Here is a 26,886-nt window from a genome sequence, read left to right as displayed (position 1 = left end):
GTCTAGGCCTGGTTTAGTGTTTTGTTAGGTTTGGCCTATTTTAGTTTTACTTATGGTTCTAGGGCAGCCGTGGGCAAACTACAGCCTGCGGGCCGGATCCGGCCCGTTTGGCTGTTCTATCTGGCCCGCGGAGCCGAAAGAGCGGAGGGTTCTCTTGCTCTCCCCTCCGCTCCTTTACTTTGAATTTATATTAGTTCACACAAACACTCCATCCATGCTTTTGTTCTGGCCCTCCGGTCCAGTTTAAGAACACATTGTGGCCCTCGAGTCAAAAAGTTTGCCCACCCCTGTTCTAGGGTGTGATCCTTCTTCCTAAGTGTGGCCTTCGTGGGGTTACAACTGAATGTCTGAGATCGTACACCGAGGTCTCTCAGCTTTGGCTGGGCTCCAACTCCCAACAATTTTCTAGCACTGAACTTTAGAATCTCAGCTTCCTGGCATCTGTTTCCTACAGTGTTTCCTGGTTTCCTCTTATGCTTGTGCAGTCTTGGAGATGATCAGGAATTGACAACATTTTCTAAGCAGACTGCTGGGGTTCCCTTTCCATGGCTAACCTCTATCTACCAGCCTGTCCCTCCAATCCTAGCCACCTTTCCCTAGAACAGTGGTCTCTGTTCCCTCTACCCAGTGAGATCACTGGTCTATGTTTGACTCAGTTTAATATATAACTCCCAGGAAATGCTTTCAGGGGACTTTCTTGGGGGAAATACCTCATGTTTCTCTTTTCGCAGGGATTCCAGCCTTACGTTGATTATAGCCCATGCTTACAAACAGTTGTTTTATATATTTTATCCAGATTTTAAAGTTATTTATGATTGCACATTAATTCTCAGGCTAGCTATTCTCCATCATCAGAATGTGAAGTCCCTCCATTTTTTTAATAGATTAACTGATTTTTAAAGTTAGATATATTATTTTTTATCTATTTTATTCTAGAAGAAACAATTTGGTTTGGTTGTCGTTATGGAGTAAGTTCTATATTTCATAGAAATAAGTGTTAATTGGGAAAACAGCTTAGGTTAGTTAACTTACTACACATTACTTGGTATCTTAATTACCTGTTGTGTTTTTTTGTGCTTAAAGGAATCATTTGTTGCAGTTTGCCTTAGAGTCACCACCCATTTCTCCTGCTTCCTCTTCTTCAAAGAATCTTGCTGCCAAAGCCCACACTCCTGTAGCCTTCAAACAGTCTGTAAAGCAAGGAAGCAGGTTAATGGAGAATTTCTTGGTCAGAGAAACTAGTGGTTCTACATCAGAGTTGTTGATAAATGAGAATGAAAACAAATTCAGCCCTCAAAGAGAAGTGAGCAGTTCTGCAAAGACCAAAGATACACCTTCTTTAGAAAGAACAGCTTCAAGCATCGCGGATGCTAATGTTCCTGAGGCACCCTCTACATCAACTTTGAAACAGGTTACTAAAGGTAGGAAATGATTTTCCCGTGTATTTTCTTACTCAGTGGGAATCCTCTCATCCCACATTCCAGATGAATAAATAGGCAGCATTTTAGACTCTATCCAGAGCCTAACCACTCTGGTTTTGTTAGAAAATATTGATAGCTCATATCACTAAAGTGTGACAGCACATGTTTTCTGGACTATTTGTGTAATTTGCTTAACTTTTTGATGAGTGGGTCAGCTTGTTTAACCTATTGCTTCATGTCTGTTCTTGCCAGTGAAGTTTAGAGGACGCTGGGTCTTAGACATCTTTGGTACACTCATAGCACACACAGTGCAGGCTATTAGTTGTTATTAAATTTAGATTGACATTAGTTTATTAATATGCAAGTATTTAAATTTCATAAGGGTATGTGAATTTTACCTGCGTTTCCTAGCAAACCTTATATTTGGCCAGTCTGTCAATTCACGGTTCTTATGGTAGTGTTTATAGCTTGATAGTTAATATTTTTCCTTTAGCAACATTATTTTTTCAATTGAATCTTACAAGGTACCATAATTTGAAAAAGAGATAGAAGAGATACAATAGGCCCTGCTGCCTTAGAGATGTGCTGCTCCACCTGCTCTTCCCCTTCGTCCCTACCTGTTACCCAGAGTGGCAGCTAGGCCCCCCAACACCGCAATCCATGAAACAGTAGGAGAATGATTGCGTTTTCCTAATTTTAACTTAAAAGCAAGAGCTAAATTAACCAATTTGTAACCATTGATAAATTGAGCAGTAATTGGCTTAAACCAGTAAATGCTTTGATCTAGCTGCACCATCACCCCTTCACCCTGCCCCCAGCCAAGTGTGTTTTCCTCAGGTATTATGATTGCTTCGGAGTTAACATGCAGGAATGCCTCCTAAGCGTTGGGAAAACCTAAGTTTAGTTTTATAGTTTGGTCACATCTTGGTAGAAAAGATTTAACCAAAGCATTTTCTAATAAACACATTTCCACACTTTTCTGCAGTGTCTTCTTCTAGGCCCAGGATTTGAATTATGTGACTTTCCCCAATTCAGTCATTACCCAGTAACCTGTCTCTCCCACTCCCATTGGCCGGAGATGTCATTCTTTTTCTCTTCTGTTTTTCAAAGTACACATTAATGTTGGAATTCTGTTTATTATCTTAATCTCTGAAAGATCCATGTTATAATATTTTTGCCCATTTTACAAGCAATAAAGTCTTTCTTTCTTTCTTTAAAAAAAATACAGTGGAATGTCCTGTTTGCGGGGTTAGTATTCTAGAAGATCACATCAATAAGCACTTGGACAGCTGTTTATCCCGGGAAGAGAAGAAGGAGAGCCTCAGAAGGTAAGAAAGTTAAGCATAACCATTGAGCCGCTTTAGCTGGGTGCTTCATGTGCTCTATAAATTTGGGGCAGAAAATATAATGTTCATTGTATCCTAGTGACCAGTTATCCAAGTCTCTCTCCCACTTGCTCTTTCCTTTACTCCTGTTAGTCGACGCTTCCATTCCCTTTGCCAAATAGGATTAACTATTGAATTTAACTGCTAATAAAATTTAAGAAATTAGTAATTTAGGATTAAATTTTATTTTAACTTGTTTTCTTCCCTTAGAACTTTAGAACTACCATAAAGCCCCTTAGCCAAAGAAAGCAAGTTTAAACTCTGAATATAGAACATATAAAATCTTTCTTTGGTTCTTAGGATGCCCATAAGTTTTATAATTTTAAAAAAAAGGGTTTCAAAAACAAAAATTGTTTTTTTCCATATAGGCAATTATCTATCTATAACATTAAAAGGTACAAAAGAGGGTATGTGTGAAATGGAATGTCCTCCTGCCCCAGCCCCCAACCACCAGGGGGCGTAGGTAGTAAGTAGTCAACTCATTGTTTGCACCCAAACTTCTGTTTTGCCTCCTTTATATATCAAAGTCACAGTAATTTATTGATGTAGGCCACTGTTGTTATACATACAAATTGTTTGGGAATGAAATTTTAGTCAAAGATATATTGCAAGGTGTTAGGGAATCAGAGGTTAATGAAGATAATAAGCAGAAGCTGCAAATTTGAGGAGTTCGGTGATGAAGCAAAGAAGAGAGATGAGATGATAGTCTGAGAAAGGAGTAAACATCAAGGTCAAGGAAGATTTTATTTTTTAAAATAGAAATTGGTTAAGCTTTCAGTCTCTCTCTTTCCACTGTCTCCAGGGAGAGAACAGATGATAGATGAAACAAGGTTGGGAGCATAAGAGATGAAGAGTCCAGTCTTGAAGTTGTCTTTGATGTATAGAAAGAACCCTTCTTGTGAAGCGGGGGGTAGTAGGTGATAATTCAGAGAGATTTGGAAAAGGAGAGGAGGGGAACTGAAGAAATTGATGGTATCTGGGAGTGGGGTGAATAGAATGATTGGCTCTTACTGTTTGGTCTGTTTTGAAGGACTTGGAAGAGTATTTTCTTTTCTTTCTTTTTTTTTTTTTAATATATTTTTTATTGATATCTTACAGAGAGGAAGGGAGAGGGATAGAGAGCCAGAAACATCGATGAGAGAGAAACATCGATCAGCCGCCTCCTGCACACCTCCCACTGGGCATGTGCCCGCAACCAAGGCACATGCCCTTGACCGGAATCGAACCCGGGACTCTTCAGTCCGCAGGCCGACGCTCTATTCACTGAGCCAAACCGGTCTCGGCTTGGAAGAGTATTTTCCAAAAACCATGTTAATAAGGCAGGACCGTTTACTATTTTTTGTGATTAAAGATAAAATGGTGTCACAATTTTTATGAATAAATATGGAGTAAATTCAGGTTCCAGGGGACAAACTCATGCTGTTATAACTTACAAAAGGTAGCATATGCAGCATGATAATGCTTTATTAATTTACAGTGGAGGCATTAATTGACAGTTCTTATTGTAGTGTTTTTAGTTTGAGAGTTAATAGCACTTTTTTCAAGTGAAATCTTGCGGTGAACTAAAACATATGAAATAGATAAAATTGGTTGTGCTGCATTAAAGTAGAGATGGAGGGCCTTGGGTTATACTGCTTCACCTGACCTCCCCCTTCGTCCCTGCCTCTTATCCATGGTGGCCTCTAGGCCCTCAGGTGCCTCCACAAATTCCTACGCAGTCTTGTGTGCACAGCACTGCCTCCTAGTGGGTAAATTTGTTGACGAGAATAAAATTTAGGTTGGTTTTTTTTTCAGGTTACTTTGTTAGTTGAGGTTTGGAATAAATGAAGCTGTGTCATCCCAAGGATTATTTCCCATAAGCCATGAGAATCTGATGACCTGCATTTCTCTTTAGGAGCATTTTCTCCTTGAAAAGTTAGGAATCAACACTGATACCTTGCCTAGTAAGACTGCTGTTTTACTAGATGCATCCATCATATTTCTTCTAACACATTTAACTCCTTCAACAAGTTCCACTAGTTGTTCCAACCCTGCTCAATGGGATGCTATAGTCCTGACAGTTGCTCTGTTGTGCAGCTGAGAAGCGCTGCAAACTGAATCTCTCCCTCAGGAAGACCATACAAGTTAGCGATTGAAGGCTCTGAGAAGTCTTACATTAAAGGTCATTGTTGGATTTTTCTTTAATCCAGTAACTTCTAAATCTATTTCACTCCCAAACCTATTTGTCCTCCTAACTCATATCTTGTGAAACTAGTGTTTGTGAAGATGCACTTAGGGAAATATTTAGCCACATTTCTAAAGAAGTTATATCTTGGCCCTGGGGTCTGTTCACATAAAAGAGTCTCTGACATGTAAAAGTTTTTCTCTACAACACCCTGACAGGCCATTCCTCGATGTGGATGACCACTCTTACCCATTCTGTGTAGATTCATATCAGATTTGATTCAAAGAATGCTCTTTTGATGTCTTCAGATTCTCATGACTCTTAATGCATTATTCCGTTTCACTAAATCATGGAAGAAAGATCAGTGTCATTTTCATGTTTTGGGAAAAATTTATCAGGCTTCAGATTTAACATTCTTGGTAGAAATTGTTGATTTTTGCTGGTGCTTTTCATTGTAAATGCTAGCGAACAGTACAGTTTTTCATTAGATTTCATAGTCATAAGTTAATCATCTATCCTTGATAAAATAAATATTTTAGATATACAGACTTAGTGAATTGTTCCTCACAATGTGCTTTATAAACTCATACAGAATGTTTCAGCTCTGACTACCTACTGAGATTTTATTTAGCCATAATTGTATCAGTCTCATTGAGTTCAATAGGCTATCTATTATAAGAAGTGTAATTTTCAGAAAAAAAATATAATCTGTTGAAGTTTTACAGGTCTTTCTGCAGTTAAATAGTTATCTCTGGCTTTTAGACTTTATTAGAACATAAAAGAAATAATTTATCCAGGAAATAATTTAGTAGAGAAATGTCTATTTTCAGTCTGTATATCACTGTACCACATCTATGTTTTTTACTATTTGGATCAGCTTTACCCTGTGAAACCTTATTAATATAGATTTACGGCTCCACTTCAGGACCAAGTGAGTTGGGGGTGATGTGGAGAAGTGACTGAGAATCTGCATTCTAAATAAGCTCTCGGGCAGAGGGGGCGGGGGGCTGTGAGATACACTTGAATTTGGGTAGCATGACCTTTTGTTAATAGGTATATGGAAGTCCTTTGAATAATCTTGTAGGTTTTTTTTTTAAATAAACGTATTGCTTTCAAGTTCCTATTAATTTCTTCCTGAACTTTTGATAGTCTTGTTTAAAAATGATTTGTACTGACTGCCTTGAATACATATTTATTAAGCACCTAAATGCCATAGTGTTGAGTCAGGTGATGCACTCGGAGAAACAGATTACTATCAGATTAAAACTCGTTAACTTGTTCGTGTTTATAAAATTGCCTCAAGTTATTGATATCCATAGGTAGCTTGAATTCTGTTCCATTTATTTATTTTTATTTTTTTATTTTTCTGGACCTTTCAGACCAGCTGGGGAAGCACTTGGTGCGAATTCTGTTCCATTTTAACAAATAATGTTTATTAATGTATTTTGGAGGGAGTAAAAGAAAGTCACTTAATGGGGTTTGTTATATTTAAAATTGTATCTTAGTGTGCTGATCAGTGTATTAATTATGAAAGTAGGATGAAGAGCCAGGTGGTGATTTTGCTAATATACTTCTTGTAATGCCTTATATACAGTATTTGTTAGTATAATTAATTTAAGTTGAAGAGAACAAACCCCTGTTGTGTTTTTTGCTGTTGTTTTCAGTTGTGTTCTTTGAAGATGATACCACAAGAATATCATCTACCTGTCAATTTTCTGAATTCTCTTTTCATTGGTGGTAATGAGTTGGGCAAAGCTAATCGTCCCAACAGGTGTTCTTTTATTTCATCTACTGCTTTTGCAATATGATTGCCTTGAGTTTGAGGGGCACTTTTGCCTGTGGATCAAAACTTCTTCTAAAGAAGCTCCCTATAATAATAAAAGCATTATATGCTAATTAGACCAGACGTCCTTCCTGAGGAAGCTGCGGCGGGCAGAGGCAGCCGCTGCCGTGGTGGGGTCAAGCCCCTTGCACGAATTTTGTGCATTGGGCCTCTAGTGCATGATAATAGTGTTAAATCTATAGCTTAATACTCAATAGCATTTGTACTCTAATCATCTGATATAACTGGCTTTTATAGAGATTTTGCGTGGAAATCATAGGCACATTTTAGGAAAAGCATGCTATAAAGAGATAGAGAATTGCATAAGTCTGTGTAAGTGTGGTTCTCAGTGAAGTTCTCATAGCATTTAGTTCACAAGCCTTCTATGTGAGGCCCAGGTCTGCATCTTTAGGGCTGACCTCTTTCTGACACCTAAGTTTCTCCAAGTTTGCTGTCACCTAGACCCCTCAATCTGAATGTCCCACTGGCACCTCAGATCGGTGATGTTGAACACTTTTAACTTTATTTGTAAATTTCATCCTTCTTTTTCCCATTTTTATCTTAATGATTGTGTTCTCTCAGTCAACTAGTATTGAGTCAAAAGGTAAATTACTATTTTACATGCAAAGCATTTGATGATTCACAATAACCCTTAGTGATCTCTTTTTTCCCCTTTTCAGTTCTGTTCACAAAAGGAAGCCGCTGCCCAAAACTGTATATAGTTTGCTATCAGATCGTGATTTAAAGAAAAAGCTAAAACAGCATGGATTATCTATTCAAGGAAATAAACAACAGCTCATTAAAAGGCACCAAGAATTTGTTCACATGTATAATGCCCAGTGTGATGCTTTGCATCCTAAATCAGGTAAAGCAATAAAACAATGAGTTATGCGTGTCCTGGATAAAGCCGTTTATGTAGCTCAAGGATTATAAACCATAGAAAAAACTTTTTAACAGATACATTTTTGAAAATAGGTAAGATATGCAAATGTAGTCCTTCAGAAGGTACTAGATATACTATGATAGCCAGCCTTTCTCTCATCCAGTCTCGGTCCCCATTTTCTTCTCAGAAGCAGTTACTGCTGCCAGTGTCTTATGTGTCTTTGCAGAGATAGTGTGGGATAGAGTTGATCTAGAGAACCTGGGTTATAGTCCCATCTTTGCAGCTCTAAGACTGCGTGACTTTGGACAAGTGCCTTAAGTTCCTTATCTCAGTTTTCACATCCATAAAATAAGGGTTATGACACTACCTACTTCATAGTGTTTTTGAGAGGAATTAATGAAAAAAATGTATATAAAATGCCTAGCATAGTGCCCTAGCAAGTATTCAGTAAATGTTACCATTATGATTATTGTAGGTAAACATATGTTCTTGATCATTATTGTTTTATAAAATTGTTAGTATTTTATAGTCAAGACGCCACATAACATTTTGGTTAACGATGGGTCGCAGATAGGACAGTGGTTTCTTAAGATTGTAATGGAGGTGAAAAATTCCTATGGTCCAGTGATGTTGTAGTTGTTGAAATGTCATATTATAACCTAATGTAATGCATTACACAAATACTTACCATTATGTTACAGTTGCCTAGTAACATGTACAGGCTTGTAGCCTAGGAGCAATAGGCTACCAGGGGTGGGCAAACTTTGACTCGAGGGCCACAATGGGTTCTTAAACTGGACCGGAGGGCTGGAACAAAAGCATGGATGGAGTGTTTGTGTGAACTAATATAAATTCAAAGTAAAGGAGCAGAGGGGAGAGCAAGAGAACCCTCCGCTCTTTCGGCTCCGCGGGCCGGATAGAACAGCCGAACAGGCCGGATCTGGCCCGCGGGCCGTAGTTTGCCCACGGCTGGGCTATACCCTTTAGCCTAGGTGTGCAGCAGGCTTTACCATGTAGGTTTGTGTAAGTGCACTCTGTGATATTTGCACAACAAAATCGCCTAATGGCACATTTCTTACAGTGTATCCCTGTTAAGCAGTGCATGACTGTACACACTATTTAATCATTTGTTCCTTCCACTTAACCACACACATATTTCAGAGTTCCTTCAATTATGAGCATATATAGAATTGTCAATTTAAAAAAATTAAAGAATACTATGCAAACAGAAAAATACACAAATTATAAGTATATTGTTTGGTGAATTATTATGAAATAAGTTTCACAAAGGGCAAATGTCTTTGTAACCACTACTCAAATTACCATCAGCATCCCAGAAGCCTCTATCCTCCCCTCCCAATCACTGTCACCTTCGTTCTCACAGATGACCACTATCTTGACCTCTAACACCATACATTTTGCCTATTTTAGCCTATAATTTATCCTTACAAATGGAATAATAGATAGCTTCTATAAATTATTTGAATCTGTATTTGTGCAGCATTATGTTTATAAGTTTCATCCATGTTTTTGTGTACATTTGTGATTTTGTTGTTGCTGCCGAGAATTCTAATGTATCTCACTATCCATTCAATGGTTGATGGACATTTGGATTTTTCCACTCTTTGGCTCATCAAAGTTATGCTGCTATGAATAATCTCTGTGTATCTCTGTATATTCAGACACACAAATTTTTTGAATATATATACCTAGGAATGGAATAGTATGTTTTTGCAGATCTTCAGCTTTTGGGGATACAGCCAAGAACTCAGTACCAATGTACATTCTCATCAGGAGGATGTGAGAGTTTCAGTTTTTCCATATTCTTAACAACATTAGTATAGTCAATTTTCCATTTTGGCTCTTCTAATGGATCCATTTGAATCTTTCATTATGGTTTTAATTCACATTTCCCTAATGATTTATAATGTTCAGCACATTTTTATATGGTTATTGGCCATCTGGATATCCTCTTTGGTAAAATATCCATTTAGGTCTTATGCCCAATTTTTCTATGCTGTGGATCTATTTTTTCTTATTTATTTGTGGGAGTACATGAAATTTTCTGGATACAAATCTTGCTGGATGTATATATATTAAATCCCTTCTTCCATTTCACCTTTTTACTGTTATTGGTTTCAGTTGAGAAGTTCTTAATTTCAATATAATCCAATTGGTTGCATTTTTCTTTTTGCTGTATGCTTTTTATATCCTTGCCTACCACAAGATCATGGGGATCTTCTTTTGTTTTCTTCTAAAAGTTTTATTGTTACTGCTTTTACATTTTGACCTACAGTTTATCTGAGATGATTTTTGCATATGTTGTGAATGATGGAGCAAGATTCTTTTGTGTGTGTTTTTTCCATATAGATAGCCATTTGGCACAGCATCATTTATTGAAAAACCATTCTTTCCCCAGTGAATTGTCAGTATGTCTTCGTTGGCAATCAGCTAACTGTATGTGTCTCTGGACATTGTTTATTCAGTCATTTATTTATCAGCAGTGTACTGTCTTAATTTTAATTTATAATAGATCTTGCTGTCTGGTAATGTATTTCCTCCAGCTTTGCTGTTTATTGAGATTGCCTCAATTTTTCTAGGCCCTTTGCATTTCCATATAAATTTTAGAATAAGCTTGCAAATTTCCATCAAGAAAAAACCTGCTTGGATTGGGATTACATTGAGTCTATAGATCAATTTGGGGAAAGTTGATAGCTATACAGTATCTTCCAATTCATGAATTTAGTTTATCTCCAACCAACTGAGCCACCTGGCCAGGACTTTATGTGTGTATTTTAATAATTAAGGTATAATTTACTTATGGTAATGAATCATTTAAAGTGTATAGTTTAATAAATCTTGACAAATGTATATATAGTCATTTAGCCATCACTTCACTTAAAATTATGCACCCCCAAAAGTTCTGCCTCTTTGCAGTAAATTTCCTCTCCCTTACCCTAGACCCTGGGAAATACTGATTTTTTTTTTGATTTTTTTATTTTTTACAGAGAGTAAGGGAGAGGGATAGAGAGTTAGAAACATCGATGAGAGAGAAACATTGATTAGCTGCCTCCTGCACACTCCCTACTGGGTATGTGCCCACAACCAAGGTACATGCCCTTGACCGGAATCGAACCTGGGGCCCTTGAGTCCGCAGGCCGATGCTCTATCCACTGAGCCAAACCCATTAGGGCAATACTGATTCTTTTATGTCCCTGAAGTTTTGCCTTTTCTAAAATGCCAGATAAATGGCATTAATACAAATGGCACAGCATATCGTTTTTTTGTATCTGGCTTCTTTCACTCAGCACAGTGCTTTTGAGGTTTGTCCCTGTTGTTGCATTTATTGTATGGCTGTATTGCGTATTAATAGATGCCTAGACTGTCTCCAATTTTTGGCTGTTATGGGTAAAGCTGTCATGAACATGGGCTTACAGATATTTGCATTTCTCTGGGATAAATATCCAGGAGTAGAATTGCTGGGTCACGTGGGTTATGTATTGTTAAAAATATAAGAAATTGCCAGCCTGTTTTTTAATGGCTACATCATTTTGTCTTCTGTGAGAGGTTCATTAGCTCTTTTCAGCCTTTAACTTGTTTTTAGGACTGAGTGGCAACTTCCAGGCTTTTTACAAGCAGAGCTGGAAACTGGAAGTTCATTTCATTTAAATGAAATCATAAAATAGGTGGCTTTCTGTGACTGACTTCTTTCACTTAACATATTTTCAAGGTTTATCCATGGTCAGTACCTCATTTGTTTTTATTGCTGAATAATATTTCATTGTATGGATATGCCATATTTTTTGCCCATTCATCAATTGATTGACATCTGGGATTTTTTCACATTTTGGCTGTTATGACTAATCCTGCTGTGAACATTCTTGTACACGGTTTTATGTGGACATATATTTTTATTTCTTTTGGATATGTACCTAGGAGTGGAATTGCTGTATCAGCTGGTAACTCTCTGAACATTTTGAAGACTTGCCAGACTGTTTTCCAGTGTGGCTACAACATTTTACATCCCACTAGTGGTGGGTGAGGGTTCCAGTTTCTTTACATAGTTGCTACCACTTGTTATTCTGTCTTTTCTATTATAGCCACCCTAGTGGGTGTGAAGTGGTATGTAATTATGGTTTTGATTTGCATTACATTGATTTTTGAATATTAAGCACACCATTTATCTTTAGCAAGTAATTTATCCATTTTATCTAAGTTGATGAATTTATAATTTACCAACTTTAAAAAAAACTATTTCTTTATTAGCCTTATAATGTTTGTGGGATCTGTGGTAATGTCCTGTCTTTCATTTTTGATATTAGAAATGTGTCTTCCTTTTGTTTTTTTTTCTTCTTGATTGGATTACTTATAGGTTAATAATTTCATTGATCTTTTCAAAGAACCAACTATCAATTTCACTTTTTTTTCTCATTTTTTTTGTCTGTTTTGTATTTCATTGAATTCCACTTTTTTCTTTTTTGTATTTCATTGAATTGAACTGTGACCTTCTGGTTCCATAGGTCGACGCTCAACCACTGAGCACACCAGCTGGGCCACATATTTTTTTTTTAGTCTGAGAGTAAGTTGTATAATCTTGACTCTGTTGTTGTTGTTGTTGTTGATCCTTACTTGAGGATATTTTTTCCGTTGAGTTTTAGAGAGAGTAGAAGGGAGGGGAAGTGGAGAGAGAGAGAAACATTGACTGATTGGTTGCCTCCTGCATGTGCCCCAACCAGGCCTGGTATTGAACCTGCAACCCAGGTACGTGCCCTTGACCGAGAATGGAACCTGAGACCCTTTGGTGCTCCGGCGGATGCTCTAACCACTGACTGGGACCCACTGTCCAGGGCTAATCTTGACTCTTTATCCCTAAATATTTATTGTGTATTTCCTAAGAAAAAGGATATTCTCTCTTATATAGTTATCAATCTCAGTAAATTAAACTTTGTTACAGTATTTTATTATCTCTATTCCGGTTTCAGCAGTGGACCAAAAAATGGCCTTTGTAGATTTTGTTTCCCTCCAGTGCATGATCCGGTTTTGGATCACATACTGCATTCAGTTGTAATATCTGTTCAATCTTTTTCACTTTGGAACAATTCCTCAGCCTTTCTTTGTCTTTTCATGACATTGGCATTTTAAAAGAATATAGTCTTTGTGTGTTTTTTTTCTCCCTCAAATAAAATGTTTCTCATTTTGACTTTGTCTAATATTTTCTTATAATAACATTCAGGTTGCACATTCCTGAATGTTGATGAACTGCTGGCTACTCCTTCCTGTATTTGATTGGTTTCAATACTCTATGAACACAATATAAGTAATGTTCTGTCCTTTTCAGAATATCAGTCACAGCCAGAGGTTTTCAACATCTTTGTGTCCCTCAATGTGATTGCACGTTTGATCACATTGTCAATTTTTCCATTGTATAGTCTCCCCCTTGATACTAATAAGAAGTCTGTATAAAACATTTTAATACCATATAAATATTCTATATATCATTAAAATTTTACCCCAGTATTTAGCATTCATTAGTAATTTTATCTTCTCTATCATAGTTGCAAAATGATGATTTTCTAACTTCATCTCTCCTTTCATATTTGCCGGTTGCCATTTGCCATGATTCTGAAAACAAGAGCCCTCTTGTTTTTCTTTCTTTGTCTACAATCAATGTAGATTCACATATTTATAACTTACTGTAACCCTTTTATTGGTTTTATGTTTTTCCACATTTGGCTAGTGGGAGCTTCTTTATTTTTTATATATGTATTTTATATATATGTATGTGTGTGTGTGTGTTTGTGTGTGTGTGTGTGTGTGTATGTATACATATATATAATTAGACTGGACGTCCTTCCGGGCGACCTTCTCATTGAAGCCGGGGCTGTGAGGGAAGCCTGGGTCCTGAGTGCCAAAGGGAAGCTGGTGCCAGCTGGGTAAAGGAAGGCCTACTCTTGCACGAAATTTATGCATCGAGCCTTTAGTATATATATATATGGTATCAGCCATTTCCCTGAAGACCTTTGCTTCTTATTTTTTTGCAAACCAAGATATGTTGCCTTTGCTTCTAGGTGCTTTCAACATATGGAACTCAGAAATATATTCATACATAAACATACATACATGTGTATGCACACATTTAAGTCCACTTGAAATCAAGAGAACATACTAATACCTCTACTTTGAATCCAACCTCATAGGATTCTTTATTAACTTTCTCTCTTCCATATTTGTATTTCTCTTTTTCCACAGGGAGAATCTTCCTTCCCCGGAGCATCAGGACATTTACTAATTACTCAAGTCTATAATACATCTAAAATACTTTCACAATTGTTCCATCTGTACTACTACACAACTGCAAAACACACTTACCTATATGAAAGAATCCCAGATTTTTTTTTTTAAATAATTTTTTTTTTTTACTCCTCTCTATCCAGCCTTCCCTCTTTCCTCCTCCCTGGCTTTTCAGTACAAGAAAGTAATAACTTAAATGTAACTTTTAAAAGATGTATTTTTTTTTAATCAGCTGTATTTTTTTTTAATTTAATAAATCTTTATTGTTCAGATTATTACCATTGTTCCTCTTTTTTCCCCCATAGCTCCCCTCCACCCAGTTCCCACCCCACCCTCTGCCCTTACCGCCCCCCCCCCCCCCACTGTCCTCATCCATAGGTGTATGATTTTTGTCCAGTCTTCTTCCCGCACCCCCCACACCACTTTCCCCCTGAGAATTGTCAGTCCATTCCCTTTCTATGCCCCTGATTCTATTATATTCACCAGTTTATTCTGGTCATCAGATTTTTTTGTTCACTTGATTTTTAGATTCATTTGTTGATAAATATGTATTTGTTTTTCATAATTTTTATCTTTATCTTTTTCTTCTTCCTCTTCTTAAAGAATACCTTTCAGCATTTCATATAATACTGGTTTGGCGGTGATGAACTCCTTGAGCTTTTTCTTATCTGTGAAGCTCTTTATCTGCCCTTCAATTCTGAATGATAGCTTTGCTGGGTAGAGTAATCTTGGTTGTAGGTTCTTGCTATTCATCACTTTGAATATTTCTTGCCACTTCCATCTGGCCTGCATAGTTTCTGTTGAGAAATCAGCTGACAGTTGTATGGGTGCTCCCTTGTAGGTAACTGTTTTTCTCTTGCTGCTTTTAATATTCTCTCTTTGTCTTTTGCTCTTGGCATTTTAATTATGTGTCTTGATGTGGTCCTCTTTGGATTCCTTTTGTTTGGGGTTCTCTGCGCTTCCTGAACTTGTAAGTCTATTTCTTTCACCAGGTGGGGGAAGTTTTCGGTCATTATTTCTTCAAATAGGTTTTCAGTATCTTGCTCTCTTCTTCTGGCACCCCCATAATTCGGATGTTGGTACGCTTGAAGTTGTCCCAGAGGCTCCTTACACTATCTTCATATTTTTGGGTTCTTTTTTCTTTTTGCTTTTCCAATTGAGTGTTTTTTGCTTCTTTGTATTTCAAATCTTTGACTTGATTCTTGCGATCCTGTAGTCTGCTTTTGGATCTCTGTATATTATTTTTATTTCAGTCAGTGTATGCTTAATTTCTAGTTGGTCCTTTTTCATATCCTCGAGGGTCTTGCTAAATTTATTGGCCTTTTCTAGAAAATTCTTGAAAAACCTTATAACCGTGGTTTTGAACTCTATATCCAGTCTTTTGCTTTCCTCCATTTCTTTCATTTGTGATCTGTTTCTTTGTCTCCACATTTTGGCTGCTTCCCTGAGTTGATAGAGTGGCTTTGTGTGCTAGGTGTCCTATAGGGCCCAGTGGCTCAGCCTCCCCAGTTACCTGAGATGGACACTCTTGGTGCACCCCTATGTGGGCTGTGTACACAGTCTTGTTGTAGTTAAGCCTTGATTGTTGTTGGTATCTCTGGGAGGAATTGACCTCCAGGCCAATTGGCTGTGAGGACCCACTGTGTCTATGCTGGGAGAACTTCTGTGCTGGAGACGCCCTTATGGGTGAAGACTTTCAAAAGCCTCTGTGCTCAGCTTGATGGGGTGGAGTCTCAGGGCGGAGCAGACAGCATTGGTTTCCCGTCAGCCCTGCCCTAATAGGCCCCTGTGTCTCAGAGTCCCATGGTAATTGCGGCAAGCACCTCCGAGAGAAAGCCGCCCTCGAGTTCCACCCACTGCCAGACAGTCCAGTTTCTCCCTGAATGAGTTTGGGTCCCCAGAGTCTCGCCTGGAACTGGAGTTCAGTGCAGTCTGGAGCTTTTGTCTCCCTCTTGCTTGAGAAAGCCAGCTGTGTACTCAGTTGCCCACCCTCTCCACGCACGCGCCTCGGTACCTCTGCCTTCCACAGTTCCTCTGAGTCTCAGTGTGCTTTTCTCTTTCCTGACAGTCCAGATTCACCCCGTATGAGTCTGGGTCCCCAGAGTCTTGCCTGGACGCAGACGGGAGCTTTTGTCTCCCTCCCACTTGAGAAAGCCAGCCGCGTACTCAGTTGTCAGTCCTCTCCGCGCATGCGTCTCAGTACCTCTGCCTTCTGCAGCTCCTCTGAGTCTTTGTGCTTTTCTCTTTCCTTTTAGTTGTAGAATTTCCACTCAGCCAGCCCTCCTGTGGTTCTGGATGATGTCCGTTTTGTCTTTTAGTCGTAGTTTTGAAATTGTTGTGTGAGGCAGCAGTTTAGGTGTATACCTATGCCACCATCTTGGTTTCTAAAAGATGTATTTTTATAATATACCTATGGCTGTCATAAAAGTATTACATACAATAATAGTTTTGTCAGCTTTTGTTTCAAGAGTGTTCCTAGTTGCTTGTTGAAGCATTTTTATGATGGTAGTTTTAAAATTCTTGTCAGATAATTCCAACTTCTGAGTCATCTTTAGTGTTTGTTATCATCTGTTGATTGTCTTTTCTCATTTAAGTTGTGATTTTCCTGCTTCTTAGTATGTTGTATCCTGGACATTTTGAGTATAATGTTATGAGATTCTAGAACCTATTTAAATATTCTGTTTTAGCAGGCAGTCACCCTGTTTTTGGTTAGCATGCAGATCCTGGCCCACTTTTGTGGGCTGTGGTTCTAATGACAATTTAGTTTTTAGAGCTCATGTAGTATTATTTTGGTTTATATCCTGTCATTGCTACCTGGAGGCCACTCTGAAACCTGGAATTCCACACTGTCGTTCAGTTCTCAAACCTTTTGCCATATTCTAGACTTTCAGTTAGGGGTGTGTTCAGGACTTCCTGTGCAGGATTAAAGAATGCTTTTCTTTAGGTTTTTCTTGGGGCTTTTTCCACCCTTGTGTCTGTTGGTGGTTCTGGGTTGCATGCTTCACCAAAGAATAGTCTCAGATATATAGAAGATAAAAGAAAAATCGGACACCCCCCATAGTGGTGTTGTTCCTCAAATTATTAGATCCTTAGTTCATTTTCCTCCTTCCACTTTTCAGAGTTCTCTTATTATTGTGTTATATTTAGGATGTTTGGTTATGCATAATGGGGGAGAATATGAGAACTGAGAAGGCAGTGAGTGAGTCTAGTCCATCTTGTTTAAATCCAGAAGTTCTTGTTTATATATTTTAAATTTCTGTTTCAGGTGCAAACACATTAGAGATTATGTCTGGTGAATTGACCCCTTCATATAATTTCCCTCTTTATTCCTATTAACATTCATTGTTCTGAAGTCTCTTGTGCTTCATGTTAATCTAGCTATTTCAAGTTTTTTAAAATTTGTATTTATATGATACATCTCTTTCCATACTTTATTTTGACCTATCTATGCTTTTTATTTAAAACTAGAGGCCCGGTGCACGAAAATTCATGCACTTGGCGGGGGCGGGGGGGGTCCCCTCAGCCTGGCCTTAACCCCCTCACAGTCCAGGAGCCCTTGGGGAATGTCCAACTGACAGCTTAGACCTGCTCCCCATGGGCCTCCCTCCGCGGGACGTGACTGGCAGGCCAATCAGGGAACAGTGTGGCTGGCCCCACCCCCCACTCGCCCCTCTGCTACCGCTGGTTGCTGCTGCCCCCCCCCCCCCAATTGCTATCCCCTCCCTCTGCCTGTGGGCACCTGCCTTGGCTGGCTTGGCGCCTCCCGCTCGCTGGCCCTGCTCCCCTGCTGACTGGTCGTTCCACTGTTCAGTCGATTTGCATATTAGGCTTTCGTTATGTAGGATGGGTTCTCTGTTGAAAGCATATAGTGTGGCCTTTCTCTTTTTATCTGATCTTCATTCTCTGTCTTTTATTGGTGCTTTTGAACATTAACATTTAATGTAATTATATACAGTTGGTTTTAACCTTAACATATTGCCAATTGTTTTGTTTGTTTTATATAGTTTTTCTTTCTTTTACCCTTTTTTGCTGTCTTTTGGATTGAGTATTTTTATTACATCTTATTTTTACTATTGGCTTATTGTTATTATTTTGTTGTTGTTAATGCTCACCTGAGGGTATTTTTTTTCATTGATATTTAGGGAGAATGAAAATGAGGGAGGGAAAGAGAGAGTGAGGGAGGGAGAGACATAATTAACATTGGCTATATGTGTTTATTTTAACAGCTGCTGAAATAGTTCAAGAACTTGAAAATATGGAGAAGACTAGGATGCGTCTTGAAGCTAGTAAACTCAATGAAAGAGTATGTTATGGTCTATTTCAGTATCTGGGTAGAAATAAAGGAAAGGAAAGTTGAATACTCTCCTAAAATTAAAGCAAGCCAGAATGTACTAGAACACATTTCCACTTAATATATTATGATTTACCTGCAGCTCATTTTTAGCACAAAATTCTATCATATTTAGCAGTCTTCTAGCACAGAATGCAATCTAGAGTTTATTAATGGGTTATAGTCCTTAGAAAAAGCATATGCCTACATATCAGGTAGCCTTTATATTGGCCCTTTCTCTGCTCGTTGTATTTGGTAAGCTATTTAACTTCTGCTGCCCTTACCATCTTCATCTGTAAAATTTCGGGATTTAACTCTATGATCTCTAAGATCCCCTTTTAGCTCTGGCATTCTGCAATTCCATGATTGTCCTGATTGAGAAATTAAGTAATTGTAGGAGTTTATAGAATATCTGTTGAGCTTATTGAGGGAATCAGAAACCTAAAATGTTTCACTATTGCTTTCCTCTAGCACAGGGGTGGGCAAACTTTTTGACTCGAGGGCCACAATTGGGTTCTTAAACTGGACCGGAGGGCCGGAACAAAAGCATGGATGGAGTGTTTGTGTGAACTAATATAAATTCAAAGTAAAGGAGCGGAGGGGAGAGCAAGAGAACCCTCCGCTCTTTCGGCTCTGTGGGCCGGATAGAACAGCCGAACAGGCCGGATCCGGCCCGTGGGCCGTAGTTTGCCCACGGCTGCTAGCATATAGGCCTAAAACTTGAGGAAAGGATGTCAAGGAAGAAAATAGTCATGTGTCCTGTGGCACATGTAGGCAGTGTTTTGGGCTCTCCCAAGTAGACTTTTTCCCCCTAGATCATCCATAATGTGTTTTTGTAGTGGGGAGTGAGCTTATAATCAGTAGTAGGAAAAAATGAGATTTGCATTAACTTTATTACTACCTGAGGGCTAACTGTAAGATGGAGATGGTAGTGAGTCATGTAAGTACACTTTTGATTTTTTAAGTCTCAGATGTGTAAAAGTGGAACTATAAATGTAACATTTCTTGTATTTTTCCTATATATTACATTTCTTATAGATTTGGGGAAGTTAGGCTGGAAAAGATAGAAGGCAGACAAGAAAATCTGCCTTATTAATGATCTGCTAAATGTCTCCAGTCTTGTAGTTTCAAGTGTTTTGTAGTTTGTTGTATTAATGAATGTGAAAAAATTAACTATTGAAAATAGGAAAGTTAATTGTTGTATTAATACTTTATGTATTCTAATGGAATTCATGCTGCATTTTCTACGTGAATGAGAAATAAGTAATGAGTAAAATATATATTAATTATGATATTCAAGAGAAATACTCAGGAGTTACTTTTCCTAGGTCTGTGTGAAAAAGAAATGAGTGATTATTTTATTCTATTTAAACACCCACATTTGAGATTTTAAAGTTTATAGTACTGATTTCTATTTTTGTCACTTAATGAATTTTTAATGAAGAATTTTTTATTATTTTAGATAATGGTTTTTACGAAGGACCAAACAGAAAAGGAAATAGACGAAATCCACAGTAAATACCGTAAGTTGTAGGAGGTTTTTTTTATTTGCAAAGAATTTGGGTTGCAGTTTTTTATCTTAAAGTTTTAAAATAAATTTTTCATATTAATGTTTGGTACACACTTATCTTGTTAATATTACTTAAGAGACTGAATTTTAGTTGTGCTTACTCAGACAGGGACTTTTTTTATAAGTCAGTGTGCCTGCTTTTTCATTTGTGACTAGCATTCTACTTCAAGCTTATCACTAAGCACTTTGCAAGTATTAATTAGTTGCTCTCAAAGCATCTTTGTGAGAAGAAATAGGATTAAAATGGAAACATTTCTGACTTTCCTGTCCTCAAGCCACTCAGTGACAATACTGTAAAGAATTTCAGCACTAATAGCTTGCAAATTTATGCCAAAAAGAGTTTTCATTTTACTAGGTAGTAACAACTTCCTAACTTTATCACTTCCTTTTTCTTAAATGGCCTTTGTATATATCTTTCCTAGGGCTAACACATTACTGTTTTAGCTGTTAGGAAGCTGTTATCCTTTGTTTGATTGGTTTGTTTTTAGCTTAAATTTAAGTGCTTGGCAAACAGTAGATAGTTAATAAGTATTTGTTGAATGAGTGTACCGCACATACAATGTTTTGGTTGTGCTAAGAGAATGTTGTCTTCTTTTTTCAGTTCTTAAGTTTTGAAGGGACAGATTCAGCAGTGGTCTATTTAGGGAGGGAGGATGCAGTAGTACACAGGCACTAGATGTAGGTGTGATGGCCTGTGCTGAACAACAAAAGTCATTTCTCTGTTGCTGGAAAGATAAGTATGGTGTGATTTTTTTTTTTTTTTTTTTATCAACTTTTGGGAAGCCAAAGTGATTTTTCTTGAGACAGGAGATAGAGACAACCAAATGATCACTGATTTGGCAAAATTAAGGCCTATAACAATAAGGAAAACAGAAAATTTGCATGAAGAAAAAGTAATTTAAATCACTAAAAGAGTGGTATCTAACAAACATGCCTCACTAAGAAAGAAGTGGATTAGATGCAGGCAAGACAATATACAAATATCTATTGCCCACTATTAAATATCTAAAAAAAGCTTTACTAAATAGGTCATGTTAAACTAATTGGTTTAGCCCTAAAACACCTCAGTATGTACTTAAAAACCCCCAAAACACACAACTTTCAGGCTCTTGCAAAACTTAAGTTCTTATTATGTAGTCGTACATTTTGATTTAGTGTTGGGCTCTAAATATACTATTGATTTCTTTTAAACATTTTAATTAATGTTTTACATGCATGTAGTTTTTTTTAAATTTTATTTTAAAGAGGGAGGAAGGGAGAGGGAGAGAGGATGCGGGCAGGGGGAGCACCCTAGGAATCTGCAGAAGGTTCACCTTGTGTATTCATTCAGCATACAAAGTATATTTTTCTGACTGTTACTGAAGAAGGACCAGGACCCAGTGGGTCTGCCCTGGCATGGTCTGAAAATAGGATTCTTCTGAGGTGTTTCAGGAAAAGAATTTAAGACTGGCACATAGGAGGAATTTAAGCGGCAAGATTTATTAGAGTGAGTGAGGTCGTACACCCTTGGAGAGGCCTAGAGCCGGTTGGCTATAGTAGCGGCCTCGTGGACAGATGCAAAAGGAGAGTCCTCTGCCACTGCTAGCTGCTCCCCTGGTGGCAAGTCTGGTGGGGATCCTTAGAGTTTAGGAGGAAAGAAGGCAAAAAGTACGTGCCCGAAAGAAGGGCATGAGCATGCTCCAAGGAGGGCGTGCGCTGGGTCAGCCGTGGGCAAACTACGGCCCGTGGGCGGATCTGGCCTGTTCGGCTGTTCTATCCCGCCCGCAGAGCCGAAAGAGCGGAGGGTTCTCTTGCTCTCCCCTCCGCTCCTTTACTTTGAATTTATATTAGTTCACACAAACACTCCATCCATGCTTTTGTTCCGGCCCTCTGGTCCAGTTTAAGAACCCATTGTGGCCCTCGAGTCAAAAAGTTTGCCCATCCCTGTTAGCTTCTATATATTTCCTTGAGTTCAGAAAAGAGCAGTCTTTCTTTTTAACTATTCAGTCTTCAATCTCTCTCCTGACTTTTTCCCAGGCAGTGCCCATGCCCTCCCCTATCCAATCTCTTTCCTGGATCTTCTGGGGGTTTGTGGCCTTACCCTATTAGATCTTTCCCCCAGACTTCCCCAGGCTAGTCCCCTCCCCCTTTATGGTTGCCATTTTGGCTTCTAATGCTCATGCACTGAGTGAAAGGACTCCCCCGACCCCCTACTTTCTCCCTCCCTGCTCAATCAGGTAGAGTGGTGCAGGTTGCTCCTGGGGTGACTGAAACTGTTCTTTTCTAGTTAATCTGGCTTAATCAGGTGTCTGGTTCCGTTTGCTCCCTTCCTTTTTTGTTAATGTCTAACAAACTGCCTACTGTAGCATGACCACAATAGAATTAAATTGGAAATCAGTAACAAAGCCTCCTGGAAATCTTCCAAATATTTAGAAACTAAGCAACACACTTCCAAATAACTCATGGATCAAAGGAAAATTAAAACCAAGAAATTTCAAAATTATTTATTAACTCATTTAAAAATAACAAATCCATTACATATTAACATAACCTGATAGAAAATAATGTTCCCAAAACAAAAAAATATATATATCAAAATAAATGGAATTTTCTACTAGCCCAGATAGCATAACAGAGACTATATTTACTTTCTTTCATTAATAAACCAGAAAACCAGGTTAAATGTATGAAACAGTGGTTTTTTAGATCCTGGGGGAAAGTAGCACAGGATTGTGATTCCTGAAGGAAGGAAAAATCGGAGAGCTCTCCAGTTCCAGAGCTTACTGCCTAGCGGCAGTTTTTAGGCATTGGGTAGGAGAACCCCAAAATAATCTGGTGGATCACTGAGTAGGTAAACCAGAAATGAAAGTTGTGGGAGGCCAAGGTGGCTAGAATTTGTGGGACAGCTTACCAGAGAGGAGAGAACCTCAGAGAGATGAGAGCTCTATATGATGCATGGAAGATCCTGTTAAGCTTTTTGCTGCCTAGCAATGCACATGAAGGAGAGGAAAGTGCCTGAGGCTAGGGAAAGGCTAATTGAAAGGACTAGCTCCAGAACATTTTCTGGAGCTCACATAGGGTCTGGAACAATTTGAATCCATCACAAGCCCTAGTACAAAAAAAACACACACAAAAAAAACGCACATACCTCACAGTATTTGGGGACATCAGACAGAATCCTCAGAAAGGTATTATTGCTTTAGCAGCTGGGCTAATCTAATCTACCTTAGAGCCAGATAATAAATATTTTAGGCTTTGCAGATTATATATGGTCTTTGTCAAATGTCCTATTTGTTAACACATCTTTATAAAATTATAAAAAGCATTCTTAACTAGAGAGCCATACAAAAATGTGCCATAGATTGGATTTGGCCTTTGGGCAGTTATTTGTTGTCCTCTTTACACTAATGGTTGTACTAATTTTCTCTAATGAAAAATTTTTTTAAAAATAGACTTTACGTTTTAGAGTAAAATGTAATATTGAGGGGGAAATGCAGCGAGTTCCTATATCTCCCCTGGTGCACAGATGCACCATCTCTCCTGCCATCAACATCTCTCACCAGAGTGGTATACTGACACGTCATTATCACAAAGTGCATAGTTTACAGTAGGGTTCACTCTTGGTGGTATATAGTCTATGGGTTTTAACAAATATATAATGACATGTATCTATCATTATCTTATCATACAGAATACTCACTGTGCTTTATTTATTGATCCCTCCTTTCTTCCTAGCCCCTGACAACCACTTATCTTTTCACTGTCTTTATAGTTTTTTTCTTTTCCAGAATTTCATGTAATTGGAATTATACAGTATATAGCCTTTTCAGATTGTCTTCTTTCTCAGTAATATGCATTTCAGGTTCCTCTATGTCTTTTCCTGACTTGATAGCTCATTTCTTTTTAGCCTTGAACAATATTCCATTTTCTGGATGTACTATAGTTTATCAGTTTACCTAATACCTAATAATCAACTTACCTACTGCTTCTTTTGGCAGTTATTTAAAAAGTTCCTTAGGTTCTTGTGCAGGTTTTTGTGTGAACATAAGTTTCAATGTATTTGGATAAATACTAAGGCATGTCAGTGCTAGATCATAAGGTATCTTTAGTTTTGTAAGAACTTGTATTTTAAATCTCTTGTACCATTTTGCATTCCCACTAGCAAAGAATAAGAGTTACTGTTGCTTCTTATCCTTACCTGCATATGTGTTGTTAATGATTTGGATTTTTGCCATTCTAATACAATTATCTACTGATATATGATGTTGAGCATTTTTTCATATGGTTATTTGCCATCTGTATATCTTTTTCCAGGAAGTGTCTGTTCAGATCTTTGGCCCATTTTTTTTAATTGGGTCATTCATTTTCTTCTTGACTTTTGGAAGTTCTTTGTATATTTTGGATAACAGTCTTATGTCTTTTGCAAATATTTTTTCCTGGTCTGTGGCTTGTCTTCTTATTATCTTCATAATCTGCCCTATTAAATATTGAAAGCAAGCCTTGGAATGACTCAGTTGATTCCAAGTAGCTTGATATTCTTCAGAACAAAATATAATACAATTTAAGGATAGAACAAAATCTAGCAACCAAGAGAATAAAATTAATAGTATTTAGTATCCTATTGAAATTACCAGGAATTCAAAGAAGCAGAAAAATAAGATTCATGGAAAGGAGAAATTTTTGTTTTTATTTATTTATTTATTTATTTACAAGAACCAAACTCGGGAATGACAGATGATGAGACTAGTTGACAGAAATGTTAAAACAGCATGTATAAATATGTTCCATATATCAAGAAGGAAGAATTAAGTGGGGTCCTGCTGAGGTGAGAAATGGATGATATAAAAAAACTCAAATGGAATTCATTTTATGGTAATATACCTGAATTGAAATATACACTAGATGAAGTAAAAACAGATTAAGATATATATAAAACTGAATGAAAATACTTCATATCAATGTGGAATGCAGCTAAAGCAGTGCTTAGAGGGAAATGTATAACATTAAATACTTGTATTAGAAAAGAGGAGAGGTTTTAAATTAGATATCTATGCTTTCACCTTAAGAAACTAGGAAAAGAAGAGCAGATTCCACCCAAAGTAAACAGAAGGCTGGTAATATTAAAGAGCAGAAACCAATGAAAGTGAAGATAGAAAAATTATTGAGAAAGTCTGTGAAACCAAAAGCTGGTTCTTTGTAAAGCTTAATAAAATTAAAAACCTCTAGCAAGCCTGTTCAGGACAAAAACAGAAAATAGAAATTACCAATCCTATCTAATAAAGAGAAAATATGCTAATTGACCCTCATGCTGTCACAAAGATGGCAGCGCCCGCAGCCAGTAAGGAGGGAATATGCTAATTGATTGCCACGCCCTCAAAGATGGCAGCGCCCACAGCCAATAAGGAGGGAATATGCTAGTTGCCCGCCCTCAAAGATGGCGGTGACCATAGCCAATAAGGAGGGAATATGCTAATTGCCCGCCCTCAAAGATGGCGGTGACCATAGCCAATAAGGAGGGAATATGCTAATTGATTGCCACACCCTCAAAGATGGCAGCGCCCACAGCCAATAAGGAGGGAATATGCTAATTTCCCGCCCTCAAAGATGGCGGTGACCATAGCCAATAAGGAGGGAATATGCTAATTGAATGCCACACCCTCAAAGATGGCGGCGGCCAGTCCCCTCAGCCCCGCTGGGGCAGCAGGCACACGGCAAGGCTGGGCCTGCCCCCAGGTTGGCCTGGCCACTCCGCGCACCTGCCTCCATAGTCCCCTAGTCCCCTCACCCCCCCAGCTGCCCAGGGCCGGCCCGAGGCGCAGGCAAGTCTTGGGTGGCGGCTGCCCAGCTGATGCCCGAGGTGTAGACAAGCCTCAGATGGCGGCTGCCCAGCCGCCCAGAGCTGCCCGAGGCTCAGTTAACCAGGGCTGGCCAAGGCTTGCGCTGCCCACAGTGGTGGCAGCAGAGGTGTGATGGGGACATCGCCTTCCCCTTATCGCTGGGTTGCCTCCTATCCCTGAGGGTTCCTGGACTGTGAGAGGGGGCAGACTGGGCTGAGAGACCCCCCCCTCCCCAGTGCTTGAATTTTCATGCACCGGGCCTCTAGTCTATATAATAAAAGCCTAAGCAACCATTACGATGGAACTACCAGAACAACTGGTCACTGTGATGCACACTGACCACCAGGGGGCAGACACTTAACACAGGAGCTGCCTGCTGGTGGTCAGTGTGCTCCCACAGAGGGAGCGCCGCTCAGCCACAAGGTGGGCTTATGGCTGGCAAGCGCAGCGTGTGGCAGGACCACAGCAGTGCTAAGGAGCAGTGAGCTGAGCAGTAAGGAGCAGTGAGCAGGCGGGTGGTAAGAAGTGAGGGGTCCCGGACTACAAGAGGGATGTCTACCACTCCCCATGGAGAGCGGGCCTAAGCCGGCAGGTGGGCATCCCCCAAGAGGTCCCAGACTGTGAGAAGGCACAGGCCGGGCTGAGGGTGCACAAATTTTGTGCACCGGGCCTCTAGTATCAGGAATAAAAGAGGGGAGACTACTAAGTATCCTACTGATATTAAAGGAATAATAAAGGGAATATTATTAATAACTTTACCATTAAATATGAGAACACAAGAAATGGATGAATTCCTTGAAAGACACAAATTACTAAATCTTACTTAAGAAGAAATAGATAAGCTAACTAGTCCTATATCCTGTATCTATTAAATAAATTGAATTTGCATTCCCAATGAAAACTCCAGGTCCAAATGGCTTCACTGGTGAAGTCTATGAAACACATAAGGAAAGAAATAATACCAACTCTACACAAATTCTTCTAGAAAATTGAAACGGAAGAAATACTTTTGACTTCATTTTAGTAGGCCCAGTTTCCATGAAATGCAACCAGACGAAGACAGTATGATAAAAGTTCTGGCCAATATTCCTCATGAACATAGATGCAAAAATCCTTTACAAAATTTTAGTAAATGAAATCTAGCAGTACGTAGAAAGGATAATACATCATAAACAAGTGGGATTTATCCTAAGAATACAAGATT

General features: G+C 38.5%; 1 protein-coding gene across 2 annotated transcripts in view; it reads left to right on the top strand.

Annotated features, from left to right (window-relative positions):
- The window catches only part of RAD18 (RAD18 E3 ubiquitin protein ligase), an 87,916-nt gene that overhangs the window by 22,922 nt on the left and 38,108 nt on the right, over positions 1-26,886 (top strand). For both annotated transcript variants that reach the window (XM_080673924.1, XM_080673923.1), the window contains 5 exons: positions 1,084-1,421; positions 2,650-2,749; positions 7,473-7,657; positions 18,193-18,269; positions 19,759-19,819. In XM_080673924.1, the coding sequence (XP_080530050.1) occupies positions 1,084-1,421; positions 2,650-2,749; positions 7,473-7,657; positions 18,193-18,269; positions 19,759-19,819 (761 nt within the window). The remainder of the gene's footprint in view (positions 1-1,083; positions 1,422-2,649; positions 2,750-7,472; positions 7,658-18,192; positions 18,270-19,758; positions 19,820-26,886) is intronic.

This window comes from Plecotus auritus (assembly GCF_963455305.1).
Source record: "Plecotus auritus genome assembly, chromosome: 6".
Classification (NCBI taxonomy): Eukaryota; Metazoa; Chordata; class Mammalia; order Chiroptera; family Vespertilionidae; genus Plecotus; species Plecotus auritus.
The sequence above is the reverse complement of the archived record's forward strand: the minus strand, read 5'-3'. Positions and strand labels throughout refer to the sequence as shown.